Source organism: Centroberyx affinis, unplaced genomic scaffold (assembly GCF_046629955.1).
Source record: "Centroberyx affinis isolate AG114_WGS23_722 - 3 ecotype Tasmania unplaced genomic scaffold, CSIRO-AGI_Caff_v1 ptg003492l_1, whole genome shotgun sequence".
In the NCBI taxonomy this organism is placed as follows: Eukaryota; Metazoa; Chordata; class Actinopteri; order Beryciformes; family Berycidae; genus Centroberyx; species Centroberyx affinis.
Window position 1 is genome coordinate 263479 of NW_027281447.1, and position 18383 is coordinate 281861.

The 18383-nt window shown below is 37.9% G+C and overlaps 1 protein-coding gene across 1 annotated transcript; it reads left to right on the forward strand.

The window, feature by feature from the left end:
* The first annotated feature begins 420 nt into the window (after positions 1–420).
* Positions 421–18305, forward strand: LOC139661273 (integrin alpha-M-like). Its single transcript, XM_071539702.1, has 30 exons — positions 421–577; positions 2161–2263; positions 2506–2603; positions 3194–3264; positions 3743–3857; positions 4535–4662; positions 4842–4987; positions 5978–6128; positions 6502–6652; positions 7086–7159; positions 7475–7598; positions 8003–8133; positions 8263–8415; positions 8513–8725; positions 8877–9010; positions 9651–9790; positions 9895–10061; positions 10304–10429; positions 10942–11015; positions 11672–11813; positions 11941–12039; positions 12180–12259; positions 12385–12471; positions 12605–12674; positions 12773–12871; positions 14137–14217; positions 14407–14517; positions 14653–14766; positions 14850–14960; positions 15349–18305. Exons 1-30 carry the CDS (start codon positions 541–543, stop codon positions 15448–15450), a joined length of 3432 nt encoding a protein of 1143 aa, XP_071395803.1. The 5' UTR covers positions 421–540; the 3' UTR covers positions 15451–18305.
* The last annotated feature ends 78 nt before the right edge of the window (positions 18306–18383 follow it).

Genomic DNA, 18383 nt, shown 5'->3' on the forward strand with positions numbered 1-18383 from the left:
TGTTCCATGTAGCCTACAATTTTAAAGGCCTTGGTGAAAGTTGCTGAGCATTACTTCAAGATAAAGATATTCATTCTGATCTTGTTTTATATTTCAGTGTTGATTGAAGTGTAATTTCTAGATTTGTATTAAAATGAATGTATATATAATTCAACTTAAACTGTAGCAGTATTGTTTTTATAGTAATGCTCAATCTGATGACACAAAAAGTTTAAATATTGTGCTTAGTATGTGGTAATGGCAGCTGATCCAAATTTGTAAACTCTACTATAACGCACTCAATATGCTGTGCGTCTAGATAAAACAGAAAGTATGTGTCAATACAAAGACCCCTCCTACGCACAAGTTTGTTCCTCCTCTTACTGCCTGGCTTGACTCTGAACAGCCAACATATTATTTCTGCATTTTGCTTTCAACATTTCCTCCCCTGACAGTTTCACCAAGAGAAGTAGTTTCCTCCTGTTTTATTCTAAATATATTCTAGATCTGCGAGTTCAGACTTCACATTACACCTTTAGTGTCTTCCATGGGAGTAACACAATGGACTGGATAATTACTGCTGCACTATTCTTGTCAGGTAAGACAAAGTTAGGCCTCCTGTTTCTTTTTCTTTTTTCTTTTCTTTTTTTTTCTTTTGGTATCCTTTCCACTGCGGCTTTAAAAAACAGATGTAGTGCATATACCGGAAGCACAAGTGATTGTGAATAATCATATATTGAAATTTTTGTTTCTACAATGATAGTAAAATATTGTCATATCAGCAATAATGAAACATTTTTATTTCATTTATAACATGCGCTGTAGTCAAGATGTTCCTGTAAGATGACAAAAGTGCAGTAAAATACTAGTAATTGTGATAAGTTAATCTAGAAATATCTAGAAAAATAATCAGTATTATCGTTTCAGTCATGATTGCTCAGCCCCAGTGTGTCAGACTACCTGGCTCCATTCAACGAAGACCCCAAACTCAGAAGCTGTTGAATGCAAATTCAATTAAGTTTTGTCAACCTTAACCCTAAAAATAGCTTCACACATGAAAATAACACTGCAGCCTACCACAGACTTTTTTTTTTGTATTTTCTGCATACGAATATACAGTATATGATCATGAAGGTCATGGCTGGAAATAAGTTATAATAATACATCTTTGGTAGCCAGTGAAACACACTGGATACACTGGAATAAACTTCATTCTGGAAATATGACTGAATGAACAAAAATACCAACAAACTGCCAATTAGTTCTACAGAGAGACTCTGAAGATATTGTATAAATGATGAGTTGAAACAGTGGCAGCAGAGACCAAGTGAACCACTGCTTCTGTAGCCTGAATGGGGCTTTATGCTGCGTTCAGGTCATATCGGAAAAAGTGAGAGAACAGGATGACATCTACAACTTGTAAGAGTTCTAATGTAGGCCTAAAATTCAGTGGATCCAAAATAATTATTTAGGAATTTAAAATCAACCATAGACAAACTGCAGCAGATATTACTCCCTTTTTGTATGCAGACATGATTGTATTAGTGTGAATATAACTGATAATTTAGATTTTTATTATCTTGGAATGTTGCTAGTTGACACTTCCACTGAATGTGGAAGTTGGCCTACTGGCTTTTCCCAGTCAGCTGGTCATATTTACGGTAAATTTGACATGACATGAATGTGGCATTAGTAACCAAAGAGGGGGTAGAAAGCTCAACTCAAGTTTGCGTGTGTGTGTGTGTGTGTGTGTGTGTGTGAGTCAGCTTATCACCACAACATTTGTCATCGTTCATGCATGAATCAATGCTGAAAAAGGAACAAAAACCACACTAAATACTGCTTTCAATTACCCTTACTTGCCCAACATTTATTCAAAGTCTCCCTATAGGGATAAATAAAGTATCTATCAATTCATCTGGATACAAATGGATCCTTGTCAATAAAACAACTGTTATATCAGAAGTTGGACGAATGTATCCATGATTAGGTTTTAAATTAAATATTACTGAGAATAAGCATTAACAATAGGTAGATATAGATAGATAGATAGATAGATAGATAGATAGATAGATAGATAGATAGATAGATAGATAGATAGATAGATAACCTGCCCGTAAAAAGAAATTAGTAAATCAGTTTAAATCAGATAAACTGCCTACTTCCTTCTTTATTCCACAGTGTTCAAAGCTGCAGTTGGCTTTAACATCGATCCTGTGGCCTGGAAGTCCCTGAGTCAACCTGCTGCAGGTTTTGGATACCAGGTGGTGCAAAGAGGACCGGGGTGAGTAAAGAGAAAGCACGGATCGGTGTGGGTGAACACGGGTCTACAACGGCCACATGTGTACCATCTTTAGCCTGTTGTGATCTAGAGTTCTTTTTCCCTTGCATCATCATGCTCTTTTCTCACAGTAATGAGGATGTAGACATCCAGCATTCATTGATAAAGAAAATGTGGGGTTTCTTGAAGGTTTTGTGCTAACCTAACAAGCTGTTTTCAAATTTGTCTCTGGTCCCTCTCCTCAGCTTGCTGGTCAGCGCCCCCTTAGAAGAATATTCACAAAATAAGAGGGGAAAAATATATCAATGCTCCACTAGGTCCTGCGCTGCCATGACAATTCCAGGTAACCAACACCAATTCTAAATCAACATACTAAGTGTTCATCTCCAAATGCTATATATACATCTTGAAAAAAACCCCAAAAAACAAGTAAATCATTTAGTAGCTCTAAAACAAAGATGATACAAGCTATTTTGCGAACCTATGACTCAAGTTACCCACTCTCCTTTTTAAAAAATACATAAGTTATTTTAGTTTTGAGCTATCAGTCATTGTGTAAAACTAGGTGTCAATTTGTTCAAACAATGTGCATGTCATTTAGCAAAGAAAGTCTTCATATATTCATACTGGGAGCACACCAGTATCAGGGGAGATTAGCATTTGATTCTTTAGAAACAGTGTGTAGTATATACAGTACTGACAGGCTGACATACAGTATCAGAGTGGCTGTAGTCTGGTTGTAGTTATCAGAAGAGATAGCAAAGTCATGTACTTATGGTTTCATTTGCAGAAAAAATTATGTGAACCCTATTTATGCCTATACTTGAACCCTATACTTGAACGATATTTTTCACTTAATTAACATATTAATATACAATATGCAGACTTTTTTTTTATCCTGCCGTATATTATCTTTCTTTCTCCTTAACCCAGTGCCAGATTTTGCAGTCAACATGTCCCTTGGTTTGACAATGACGAGTGACCCCACCACAAAAAAGACTATGGTGAGTTGGTAAATTACAATGATTTACATTGCAAATATCAATCCAGAGGTCCTATGTACTGTAGTTTTATTACATTTTGAAAGTATGTTGCTGATAAAAAGTAAATTGTTTCTTTGTTTCAGAAACATGGATAATGGTCGCCATGCAAATTACACTAGTGCATATGTGTAATTTGTCCACAGAGTAAATTTAGAACTACTAGTTACTAGTAGGATATTAAAAATGAATAGTTTTTCTACCCATTACTACCCAAAATACATCAGAATATAAACTGTATATTTCTTGCATTCAATTATGCAATGTTAATGCTAGGTGGATTTAAAAGTTTGCTGTAATGGCCACATAATGTCAGGTATATCAGGGACTGGATTTCAGAATGAAATTCTCAGTGTTTTTGCTCTTTGTAGTAGGGCTACCATTTTCTTTCTGCTTGGATTCTACTGTCTGTTAATCAAGACATGACTTTCTCTCTTTTCAGGCATGTGGCCCAACCATTCCAAAAGACTGCAAAAGTATCACTAAATACAATGGCATGTGCTTGCAGATAGATGGAAATGATGGGATTGAACTCTCTATGCCTTCTTCTCTTGAGGGTAAATATGAAATGCAAGAAGCTGCTATAAAATGTAATTTGAAGGTGACATCACTTAGCACTTCACCAGTCCATTTTTTCCACAGTATCAAAGGCAGTGGTGAAAAACCAATAATAAAGACAGTGGTGAGAACATGCTGATAATATTTGCATACCCTGACCTGTACACACACTCAAAAACATAGCAACACAATATCCATATTGGAAGAAACCAAAGTAAAGGGTTAGTTGCAACAGAGCAAGAGGCATTGCAGGAGGTTCACCTCAGGCCTGGCCGAATCAAACTCAATGAATTTGAATGCTACTATCACTCTGAGAAAATGTAGCCTACACAATGCTTTTGAATGTAAATAGAATACAAATGCAGTTGTGCCGAATTAAATATGTTTAAAAGTTGCAGCTATACATACCAAGTAAAATAAATGAGATCACTGAACAAAAACCACAGAATAAAAAACACCCAGTCCTTGAATCAATGAAACAACCTTGATAGGAAATTGTCTTAATCACTCGGATGTAATGCCTCCAGCCAGAACAGCATTGGACCAAAGCTAGGCATGAATATGTCTTTGTGTCTTTCTTTGTGTTTGACAATCTTAACTCACTACATCCTCTTAAATGGCACTTAAAACGGACATCAAAATTGTCAGACACTAACCCATTTCTTTTCTTTGACAGAGTGCCAAATCAAAGCAGACATTGCATTTTTACTGGATGGCTCAGGCAGCGTAAATTCGAGAGATTTCACTACAATGAAGACTTTTGTGAAAGATCTGATCCGCTCGTTACTGGGAAGAGATACACAGGTGGGATTATGTTCATAGTGCGAAATAGCATGACCCAAAGAATTTATTCTTGGTCCAATGTTAAATAAAATGAATGATATCATACCACCATATAATGCATTTCTAATTTTTTCAATGCCCAATAGGACTGTTTAATACATATTTCACACATTTTTTCCATTTTTTTCATCTTTTTGCAGTTTGCAATTGTCCAGTTTTCATCATATCCTACGATCCATTATTACTTTAATAATTTTCTCAGCTCTCGATCTTGGGAAGCTAACATTGATAACATTGTGCAACAAACCGGAGGGACTTACACAGCTGCAGCCATCCAACGGGTTGTGTAAGTGCCTTTGCAATGATAATGTACCACAACCAGTACTCATACTGCCCTTGCAGAGCTACACAGGAAGTCAACAATATGGTTTTCTCCAGGCCTAATTGAATAATTTCGTTTGTAAACTTTTTTTTGGAAAAAGCTTCATATGGTTAAAATAAAAAAACAGGCATACAACAAATGGACAGAAAATATAGTTAAATCACATACAAAGTGTGTAGCCTATGTCTCTCTAAATCGGCTTCACCACCACAATTAGGTGAAATACAAACAGTAGTAGCCAAAAGGTGTACAGCATGGTGTCAGCTGAACAGCAACATGCTTTGAACTATCTGGAGGAAATGTCTTAATGCAGCTAAATTGTAGCTACTGCCTCTGTCCACAAGGGGGAAGCGTTATGTCGGGGTCTTGATTCACCCCGAAGGGACTTACAGTATTTTGCAATGATGACCGGCCCCTTGTATATTATCCCACTTATTACACGACTACTAAAGACATTAATCATTTGACACAAAATACAGATTTGAAATTATTTTATTACAAGCTACAGTAATTTACAAGATTCTGCTAAAAAATAGTTTGTAAGGACTGCAAACAATAGAAATGTCTGTAGCTACAGTAGCATCCATGGCTACACTGTAGCAGAACTGTAACCACGGCAACGTATACAGGATTGTCGTTCAGCCTCTAACCAGCAATCAAGTTCCATGCTCTCCAAATAAATTAAAAGTAATATTTAAAAAAATCGTCCACGTTTCTAATCTCGGTTAGTGGAGTGTTTGTCTGCAGTAATGAGTAATGTCTTTCTGCCACAAGGTGTTGCCAATTAATTTGATCAGAAATCAACAAAATCAATATGATTAGATATGAAAGGGTGTTCTGTTGTATTGTGTGAAACAGCAATTTTGGAATATATTAACAACACAAAATATTAATAATTGGCCATTTAACCACATTGCAAGAAAGTGTTTTTAAAGTGTATCTTTCTTTTGACAGCAATAACGTCTTTACAACATCAAGGGGATCCAGACCAAACGTGAGGAAGGTCTTGATAGTCATCACAGATGGAGAATCTAATGGTGGGGGTTCCATACAAGAGGCAGCATCCTTAGCTGAGAGACAAAGCATTGTCCGATTTGCAATTGGGGTAAGATGTTCGGTTCACTTTGACATACTGTAGAGAGAGACTGTTGACATTGCTCCAATAATAGTAGATGGATCAGTAGTGAGATACTGTATTCTGAATCAGCAAACGATCAATGACCAGAGATAAAAAGTTGGGTTACCTTCTCTTTACATTTGAATATGAGTTCTGGGCCCTTGTGCACCAAGTTTAGACCAAGAAGATATGTGGTCAGATCAAACGACTGCAAAACCTTTGGGGTAAATAGGTCACATTGTAACTACGACAACAATAATAATAATATGACCTGACCTCTGACCTCTATGTATCAATAAAGAGATCAGCTCTGTCACACAGTGCAGTACACCTCTGAAACACTTTTTCTTAATATCTCTAGGTGGGGAATGCATTTAATGGTTTGTCAGCAAGAGCTGAATTGGACATGATTGCATCCTCTCCAAAACCAGAGCATGTGTTTAGAGTGGGCAACTTTGCAGCACTTGAAAAACTGAGGGAGAGCTTGCAGGACAGACTCTTCTCTATTGAAGGTATAGTTCTCACAATAGTTAGCTAGATTAACATAATTAACATTAACATTTTTACATTTTCAGTTGAATTGAGATGTTCCATTTCCAAAAATTTAATTTTTCATGCGGTTAATTAGGGAGTTTCATTTCAAATTAAATCTCCAGAATGTGATTATACATTAATGAAGAGGAAAATATGAGCAAGTACTTATATTTACCACCTTTTTACTCAAAGAAATAATAATCAATGGCTAATACCTGATAATTACTAATAACCTATAGAGCTATAATCAAATTTTGAGCGAATCTGCATACTATTTCAATGTAAGCATTCACATAAGTTGTTTCATGAAGTCTGTCACTGTATGGAAATCAACTGAAATGCATGCCTTTTTGTCATGGACACAGATGTTACAGTGAGAAATTACTGTCTTCATTCATTTTGCTATCACAGGATCTCAAAGTAGTGGTGACTCGCTGAAAATGGAAATGGCTCAGGAGGGATTCAGTGCAGCATATGTGCCTGGGGTAATCAAAAACACCAGACTTTCGCTGTAGAATATTGTCTCAGAAACACACACACACACACACACACACACACACACACACACACACATGCTCACACCTCACTCTTTGTTGCTGAAAAACAGACCAATAATACAGAATGTAACTGATGTATTTATCTGTATATATTTACTTCTTTACTAATTTCTCTGGATTTTCCTTGTGACGAACACACATTTCACATTTGTATAGTTCTTCATAAATTAGCTTGGAATTTTATGGAAATATGGAACAAAATGGATCAGGAAAGATTGTTCAATAAAAGATGTGTCTAACTAGGGGGGAATTCACATGGCTATTGTTGGTGCCCTCGAATGGAAGGGGGGCTACCAGGGATACTCCAACAGTGGCCAGAGGACCTCCACCCATGAGGCTTATTATATGCAGCCTGACAGTTATCTAGGTAAGAAAATTAATACCAAACTATGCTGTATGCACTGCCCCTCTCCAATCCCCTCTCCCTTCCATGGAAACCAGAAAAAGGCAACATGAAATACTTGGATGGCGCATATGAGAGCTTTGGGGAAGCAATGAAATAAATGAGGAATAAAGAGTAGTGAGAAAAGGAGTAAAAACAGAGAAGGAAACAGGCGTTTCAGGTCCTGTTTTGGCTGGGCTGTCTATGGTGGCATAGCAACAATTCCTCAGTAGCTGGCATGCAATCTCATTCGCTGTTTGCTGAACATAAAACATTTTTTCCCCATAGAAACAGACCTTAATGTTCTATCAATGCAAGATATGTACCAGGATTTGACGCTAAACAAATTCAAATACATCCTGGCCCTCATCTGTGCTCTTTTATCCTAGGTTACTCCATGGCAATTGCCAAAACACAGAATGGCATATTAACAATTGTAGGCGCACCAAGATATGATCACAGAGGGATAGTAATGGCACTCTCGACAACTAACCAAAAGATCGACCCCTTTCCATGGCAGGTTTGTGCTCAAACAAGTGGATTGATGTTCTTAGAAGACAACATAAAGCAGAAAATGATTTTCTTAAATGGAAACATTTGCTTTTTCTTCTTTGTATTGGTTTATATGGATAATTTATGGCTCATACAGTTTCAGATTGGTGCATATTTTGGGGCCGAGGTTTGTGCCATGGATGTGGATCGTGACTCTAACCAGTACACTGACCTAATCCTCATATCTGCCCCTATGTTCATGGACACAGATAGAGAGGGAAGGGTTTACATCTGCAGCCTAACTGGTTTGGTAAATGGTGGTTTTATTTTGTGCCTTTAAATCCATCTATTTGCTATTGGACATGACGATTAAAACATTGATTCTCATCCTTTTTTTTGCACACCAGAAAGTTGACTGTCGATTCGAAGCTCCAATAATATTGAAAGGGGATGCAGTCGAAAAAGGAAGGTTTGGGTCATCTCTTGCCCCACTGCCTGACCTTAACGTTGATGGATTCAACGATTTGGCCATTGGGGCACCTTTGGAAAATGATGGTCAAGGAAGCATTTATATATTCAATGGTGAAGGAAGAGGAACAATCAATCCTACAAACTCACAGGTGTGTGAGAATCAAAGTTGCAACAAAGAAGCTTTGTTAACAGATCCAGTGTGCATGGATTCATATGCCCCACTGTATTTGCTATAAAAATACAACCCAGAGATTACAATTTGATCACATAAATGAAAATATTCTCTTTCCATTTGCATAGAGAATTGCTGGCTCTGACGTCCGGCCAGGACTGCAGTTCTTTGGCCTGTCGATCAGTCAGTCTTCTTTTGATCTTAGCGGAGACATGCTACCTGATTTGGCAGTGGGCTCAAAGGGCACAGTGCTCTTACTCAGGTAACTCTAAAGTCCTTGTATAATGTGTATTGTATTCAAAATCTTTTTTCACTTTGTATGAGCCTGTAAACCTGTGTAGAGCCTGTGAGCCTGTGTAGGATTTGCACTTTTGTGAGTCTCACGATTTGGAGTGGAATACAGCTGAATTCTTGCTTTTAAATACTCCCCTGGTCAATTTGTGTTAGTAAATATTTACTACACTGATGTATTTATCACTCTGATGTAGAGTTTCAAAGAGAGACTGTGACAGTGTCCAGGATGATTTCCTGGAGATAAGGGCACATCTTCCAGTAACAATACCATCCTATATTCTTTGGATGAAACTTTTGACTATAAAAGTTCAGACAAACATTGCATGAGCCCACAAAGTCAGTATTTCATCTGTCCATTAGACACAGACACAGAGTAGAGTCTCTTGTTACTAACTTTAGGACAGAATTGTTCACAAATACTGACTGGATGGTATCAGGCAGTTAGAAGAAGATACACCAGTTCTCAAGTTGAGTCGTATTCCTCTTATTTTATTGTACCATAAAAACGCAAATCAAATGCTTACTATTCAACTATAAGAATTACGAAGGAAAGGAAATGATTCATATATTTGGCTAAATTATGCTTCCTCTGTTCTGCCACCTTCCAGATCACAGCCTATAGTAATGGTAGAAGCACAAGTGTCATTCAACCCAACCAAAATTCCTCCTAGCGAGGACTGCTCAAATCCCTTGAGGAACACAGCTCAAATCTGCTTTACCATGACGCGACACTCAGAAGTACAGACAGGTTTGTGACCTTCCTTCGTTTTTGTAAACCACTGAGACATTTTCTATCCATCTGAATACTCTTGTATGACGGTAACCCTTTAATGAAACTCTAATCCGTTCCAGCTCAAGCAAGGATTAATTATACTTTAACACTGGATTTCACCCGCAAGGCCCCAAACCACCGAGCTTCCATCAATCCCGCCAATGGCAAACAACGAGAGGAGACCAAATCTTTTATTCTTGACCTACAACAACGACGACCCTGCTTTCAGCATAACTTCTTCATTGAGGTGTGTTGTTTATATGGCAGTTTCTGTTGGGTTTTGAATAACATTAGGTAAACCTACTACTAATAGTAATTCGGTATGAACTACAACAGGACCGTTGGGGCTGCTGGGTGACCTGCTGTCCAGAGCCTGCCCCATTACTGAAAAATCTAATTTTTGTTCCTGTGTCCTGTTGAAGTTTGTGAACTTTAGGAAGTCTCACTACAGCGCTGATAGTTTTTCATGACAGTACTCTCTTGTTACAGGCTTGTCCAGATGATGCTCTCAATGAACTTTCTAATGAGCTTAGATTCACCTTTGAGGGTATGCCTTCTTCGAAGAGGCTCAGGCCAAGTCTTGCCCAGCAGGCTCAGACGAAAACCTATCATCCTGTAAGTTTTCTTTTACAGGTGCCTTAATTTATTTGTTTGTTTTAATTTACTAACATCTCTGGCATGTGGATGATCTTTACTGAGTCTTAGTTCATTAACTGAATTCATATCGATTAATATAAAATAAAGAGCTTTCTGTTACACCTTACATGTCATCAGAAGGCCATCATATGTCCTGGCTGTTGGGAGAACACATCTTGTCTCCAGAAAGTTTTGTGGAATTAAGAAAAACAGCTTTATTTTTTAATTGATGGTTGTGTGTTTTTTACACTATTTAGTGCGTTTTTAATGAGTTTCACGGGCCCTAGTGTCAAAACACGTACTCATGAGACAATGTCAACTTTCAAGTCAACTAAGTTAAGTACTTTGCAATAAAATGGCCAGAAATCATGTTGTTTTAACAAACGTCAATGGTAATTCCATTTATGTATGAGAGTAGGCAGTCTTATCCTTTATCATGTCAATGTTGACCTTTTGGATTAACATGGTTGACTTCATTCCCTCTACCACAGTTAGGGTTTGAGATCAACTGCGGCGCTGATGACAACTGTGTTGATAACCTCAAAGTGGATTTCAACTTCACCAGGTGAGGGGGTTGGGCTGTGTAGAGGAAGGATGATGCATTGTAGCTCTGTGTTCTGGCATTTAAGAAACTAGTGCAGTGTCCGTTCGCTTTGAGCCCCGCTGCTGCATAGAGCGCTGTTCGCTTGTTTTTTCAAAGTTTATTAATATTGAACGTGTCGCGTGTCCAATCCGACCCGTCCTTGGGTCCCCAGCAATACACCCGCCAAGTGTGAAGTAGATCAGACGAACGGTTCTCGAGATATGCGACGGACACACATACAGACAGAGATTCCTTGCTTTATAGTATGATGACACTGATAAGCCTGATGGGTGCGCTATGACTAATTGTCTAATTTTGACGAAACTTGGAAGCATGATGCATTTTGGCACAAAACACTACACTGATTGGCTCAAACGTATTTTATCTCAGACACCACTGGTCCAATTTTGACAAAACTTTTGTCACTATGCTCTGGCATTTAAAAAAGTATGATTGGTATTGCTATAACTAAAGGAAAAAATGTTGAACTTGGAAAGGCCATAACTGCTAGACCCGCAGTCCAATCTTGATGAACCTTGGAGAGATGATGCATTTTGTTACTGATTGGCCCAAGGGGTGCGTGCCTTATTTGTGGGGGGCGACATGTTTCACTCGTCTCTTTTCTCATAATCTGTCAGATCTTCAGAGGTTAAAGTGGGCATTGATGAATTGTTGAATGTCACCGTGTCAGTGGAGAACACAGAGGAAAACGCTTACAACAGTCGTGTCATTCTCACATACCCAGCTGAGCTCTCATACAGGAAGTTCACATCACTGCAGGTAACGTATATGAATCAATCAGTTTCAACGTCATCTTCCCAGATTCATCATTCACGGTGACGTATTCTCTAATGTCATATAGTGTTTCTGGTTGATGTGCATTTCTGTTTTCTTCATTTTTATAAAGGGAAGAGTTGAATGCAACTCTTTAGACAGTGAAGACGGTTTAACGCGGGGAAAGAGTGATTGCACCATTGACAAGCCTATTTTCAAAAGCAACACCAAGGTTCGTCCTTTGTGCCCAAGCCTTTCTTCAGGTCTCACACTGCTGCAGTGATAGTTAACCCAAAACAGGAGGCAATGTGATTACAATTAAGATTGAATTTTGAGTGAACAAATCACATCCTCTCATCCGTTTCATTCTAGGCTCTCTTCATCGTCTCCTATGGGATAGATAGCAACAGTCAACTTGACAGGAAGATTTTTATTACTGCAAATGCCACCAGGTAGTATTCATCTGGAAATCTATAAGCAGAACTCTACAAACTGTGTGTGTGTGTGTGTGTGTGTACCTGTGTGCACTTATTGCCATTTCTTAACATTTCTAAAATTAATTTCTCATCTCTTTTAGTGGAAATGTTGAGCACTCCCGAGGAAGTGAACTTTACAAAATGAAAGAGATCGCTGTGAAGTACAGCATTTTTGCTTCAATTGAAAGGTTTGTGTTTTTCCTGTTCTATTTTAGAAACATATACAATGGGTCATTTCTTTAAGAACTTTAAATTGAAACTGTGTTACATATTGAATGTTAAAAATTGTTCTTGTGTCAAACATTTAATTTTTCTGTTCAGTTCACTCAGCTACACCAATTTCAGTTTTGGAAAGAATAATTTGCAGAAACCAGTCCAACATTCAGTCATGGTAAAATATCTTATAGAATTATTTTAAGCTTCATTGACTTGATCCAGCCTGGAGTTTATTGCTGAGTAATCTGCCCCTTGTCCTCCCTCTCCTCTCAGGTTTTAAATGATTTGAGAGCGGTCAATATGACTGTGGTGTTCAAGGTGCCAGTGAAGCTTGGTGACAAAGACATCTGGGTGGATCCTAGAAATATCCAGGTGACATATGTGGAAGCTCAAAGCTGCAAAAACCTACATGTCTCTGTGGCTATTTTTCATGCAGTTATAGTTATGAATGCTTAAAGGATAAGACATGGTTTCATTGGGCACCGACTACATGGACGAGACTTGTTGGCAAAACAAAATCATTGCTGATGTTGTTATTTCATTATTGTTATTTTTATTTGTTGGCGGTAAGCAATGCATTAAAAAACACCAGCCTTATCCTTTAATACTTATATGTCATAATGCATGTTCCCAAATGTTATCATGCCGAGGACCGTGCTTTTGACAACAGATCCCCATTTGATAAAGGTTTTGTCTCAAATACCTCGATTCAAGTAGGTTTTTGTTGTCTCTCTAATAAATTTGCTTGGGACACTCTTGAGCCCCCTCAAAGACCCCTGGGACCCAGTTTGGGAATCACCGATATGTACACTGTGTATTAGTGATGCGCGGGTCTATCCGAAACCTGCGGGTCCCACGGGTTTGGCGGGTCGACTGAAGATGATATTGAGAACGGGTCGGGCAGGTGTGGGTCAAATGGGCTACACACACACACAGTATACACACATTGGCTATGCATTCTACAACCAAACTCACTTCCTGAAAATTCAGGTATTGACTACTGAATCTGAGTCCGAGTAGTGTGTACCAGAACCGGACTGGACAAGTAGTTGTTACGTTACGTACGCCGCGACACTCGTTACGTTATGTAACATTATCACTGTTATTTTGAAAGAGACGGAGGAAAGTGTTGTGAGACATTCTCAAATTTTCTATCCAGTCTGTTTCCTCAACATTGCGGTTGTTCCTACCTGTTCTGCTGTCTTGGCCCGGCCCCAGACATATGCAAATTCACTCTCATTCATAAATTCGGTTGTCACTACCGAATTCTGGCAGTGTGAATTCTAGACTAAATTTCAAGTTTTAAATGTACACACTGCAGCATTAATATTAGGCTACCTTAGTTACACAAGTCTTTGGAAAATTACCTGGCCTCCTGAATCTTTTTTTTTTTTTTCGGGTTGTGGATCGGTTTCGGGTCGTTGTTTTATGTGTATGAAAATGGGTTGGGCAGGTTCGGATATGTGTATGTGTCGGATCAGGCGGTCGCGGGTTGAAAAAAACCTGACCCGCGCATCACTACTGTGTATATATAGATATAATAAATGATTCAACTGAATGACTCAGGTGACATGTCCTCTAGTCATGGGTTCAGTTCATATTCTCAGTCGGGCTAACATGAATCAGCTCTATTTCAGATTCAAGGCTGCCAAAGATACAAAGATGAGGAACCTACTGTCCCAGATTTTGTGGCTCAGCTAAAGAAAAATCAGACAGTGGTAAATATTTTTCACGTACAATTTTCCTTAGAAAAGCTGGCAATAGGCCATATAGTTAGAAATGTCCGTTATGGCATTAAGTAAGTGTTGTATAGCTGCTTGTAGTTATATGCAGGTATATTTCCTAAAACTATTCGAGTTTTCTTTGCCTTCAGTAATAAATCTATTCCCTCTCTTAATCATCCACAGGACTGCTCTGTAGCCAGGTGCTCAGTGTTCAAATGCAATAAGTTCATGGGAAAAAATGACCGCGACATTTACAATATCTCTGCCAATCTTAGTTCTGGATGGATAGAACAGGTAAGTAATGTGTAGTCTATCTGTAATATTTAACAATTTAATTTATGATATTTTAAAGTTAATGTTAAATCTCCAGAGCTAAAGCTCAAATGAAACTAGCGCTCATCCTACTCCCTCTTTGTCTCAAACCCATAGATTGGACTTAAGTCTGTCAAATTCCTCCTGATCAGCACAGCCACTCTGGAGTATGACAGAGACCAGTACATCTTCTTTTCAACAGGGTCCCAAAATAACCCTCCTGTCCGAAGGGTAATTACACATTTGTTTCACTTGTAAGTGTTCAAAAGACTCTGAATGTGATTTTTGATCCAAATGTCACTCCCACCCCTTAGATTGAGGCAGAGGTAGAAGTGTATACTGAAACAGACCTCACCAAAGAGATCGTTGGAGGATCCCTGGGAGGGCTGGTTCTGCTGGCTTTGATCACTGCTGGCCTATATAAGGTAACACACTGTGGATATGTTTATTTCAGGTTATTACACAGCTTTGTTGAATACTCAACTCTGATTGGCCAATGAAGGCATTCTGGGGTCTGTTATTAGATGTTCAGCTTTGTATGTGCGTTTGTTCTTTGGTTCGTGTGTAACGCTTTTTGCATTGCACAGTGTGTAGGGGAACTACAGTATACATTCTTTCAGTCTATGCGTGCTCTACATAAGAGAAATACAGTGTGCGCTCGTACACCAGGCAGTACGGTAGAAGTCAAACAAGCAGTAGTCAACACTATAATTTTATTTATAACTTTTTTTATTTATTGTACAGCTCTAATGCTGGATTGATGTGTTTGTCATTACCTTTCTCTCCATGTAACGATGTGTTTCCTACTCTCAGGCTGGGTTTTTCAAGAGTCAGTACAAGCAGATGATTGAGAATGAGGCAGGAGAAGCACAAGGTCTGGGGGGAGATGGAGAGGCACCAGCAGCAGAACAATGAACACAAGGACAGATTACATCCCACAGACACCAACCATTTCCATAAACTATACTCACAGTATTAGCATGCTGATTCCAGCAGTATCTCCTATGTGCTTAATGTAACATACTACATGTTAACGTCAACACACTAAATATGATCCATACTCAAGCACAAACAGCATGAACATCACAACATCCAACATCACACTGCTGTTGTTCTCTTTTGGTTAATTTTACCATTACTTGCTGTTGCTTTAACATCACAGACAACTTTTCATCTGAATGTCCACTCAATGAAATGGAAAATGTTTAACACCATAGCATTTTACTGGAAGTATTCTTATGTTGGAAAAATATTACAGTGCCACCATTTTCAATTCAATGTACTGAAAAATCCGTATGATCAGTATTTATGTACTAACATGGTAGGAGCAAGTGGCTTTATAAAATAACCCTACACAAGCTAGCTGAAATTGAAATTGAAAATGAATTGTTATGGTAGGCAAATTGCTATTTTTATATATTTGCTTTTAAATTGTTACAAATTATGTTCTCAAATGAATAGCTCACCCAAAAATGAAAATTCATAAAAGTCATTATCGACTCACCGTCATGTCGGTTGAAACAACAGTGAAGTTTCTATGTCTGTAACACACAGCGAGCTAGCTAGCGCAGCTCCGCCTTCTCCTAAACATAAGTCCCGGTTCTTTGGAGTTCCAAAAACGAAAAAAAAGAAGAAAAAAAAAGACCTTGTAGCCAAATGATTGTACTGTGGGTCCAAAAGTCCAATATTTACCTCATTATCTCTTTTCCACTTTTCTTAACTGGCTAACCGTCACTACAGTGCCAGTTGCTTGGCACTGTAGTGACGGTTAGCCAGAAAAAAAGCTAAAAAAAAAAGCTAGTTTTGTTTCAGAGTCCATATGTTATGGCTGACTAAAAGTACTAAAATAAGCAAGGACTTTAAAAGTGGGAAGGTTGAAATTATGAGGAGCACTTTAAGGCAGCAGGATTCTTCCACCAGATCGCTGTAGAGCGACCTGAATAGGGAAAATCTAGGAGATAATGAGGTAAATATTGGACGTTTGGACCGGTTTGAACCCACAGTGCAATCATTTGGGTTCAGAATGCTGTTTGGAGTAATTTTATGGTCATTTTTGGAAGTCTAAAGAACCAGGACCTACGGCAGCATATTGATGCCACAGTGGGAAAAAAAAATCAGCTCAGTATCTGCTTATAACGAGAAACCTTTCTTGTTATAACGAGATCTTTTTCTTGTTATAACAAGATATTTTCACGTTATAATGACATCTTTTCTCGTTATTACGACATACCAACTCATCTCATTATACCGAGAAACCTTTCTCATTATTATGAGATCTTTTTCTTGTTATAACAAGATATTTTCACGTTATAATGACATCTTTTCTCGTTATTATGACATACCAACTCATCTCATTATAACGAGAAACTGTTCTCGTTATAACGAGAAACTTTTAAATGTTATAATGAGAAAAAGATCTATAGCCTAATGAGAAAACAGCCTATGGACATCGGCGTAACTGAGAATGGCGCGTGTACATGATTTAATCAAGTTGACTAGACTCATGGAATGAGACAAATCAGCAACAATCAGATAGGGGGGCTTCATGTTACATGGATCCATACCATAAACACATATGAGCACACACGCATACGTACACGCACACGCACGCGCGCACACACACTCTTACACACCCAGTCACACAAGAAATCAGTATGGTGTTAAGTCTACAACATATAATGGGATGCTGGATGGTACAAGCTCCACACTGCATCAACAAAAAACTGCACAAACATTTGACAGTGCTCAGCACTGCAGCCAGCTGGCTAATACAGTCAACTCAACTCATCCTGACTCAGACACAATCAATATCTCGTTATAACAAGAAAAGTTTCTCGTTATAACGAGATATGTTGGTATAATGTCATTATAACGAGAAATGTTTCTCGAGAAGTTGGTATGTCGTAGTAATGAGAAAAGATGTCATTATAACGTGAAAATATCTCGTTATAACGAGAAAAAGGTTGCGTTATAACGAGAGACTGAGCCTATATTTTTCTCCCACTGTGACATCAATACGCTGCCATAAGGACCCGGTCACTTCGGTTGTTTTGGCGAAGGCTGACATGGAGCTGCTGAGCTAGTTAACTCGCTGTGAGCTGTGGACAAACTTAACCGAAGTTTTCAAGTGATATGAGGGTGAGTAGATAATGACAGAATTTTCATTTTTGGGTGGACGATTTTTTTATGTTAATATGTACATTTCTCTTCATATACTTACTGGTGTGTGGTTAAAAAGGACATTTGACATAATCTTCAGATTCTAGATTTCATATAGCCTAATGTAAAGTCATTGCAATTTCTGTAGCTTTATGTAGCTTGCTTAACAGCTGCTTCCTTGCTAAAGATTACAATATATTTGATATAACTTTTATTAATTGTGTGGATTGGTAGTGTTTTGGAATAAATTATATAAAATCCAACATAGATCCAATGAAAGTCATTTATTTTATACTTCATCATCAATATTTATTTCACATATAATAAAAAATGACCTTTCATATGCTTTAATAATTGCAGTTGACAAAGAAGTTGACAAAGAGTCAACTTAAAACAAAACTAGATAGACAAGTTAATTTTGCATGTAGAACGACAATATGGAATAGTGAATACATTAAAGTGACAAGCTTCTTTTCACTTCAACTGGATTAAGTGACAACATATTTTGAAAATGTATTTGCAGATAATTTGTTTATAAAACATTTAATCATGTACAATCCTTAAGTTAATGCTGTTTTTCTTTTTTGTTGTAAATAAAAATATAAACTTTTCCTAGTATCTCATTACTCAACTTACATGAAGATGGACATTTTACAAGCTTGTTCGTTCGTGGCTAGTTTTTTCAGTTT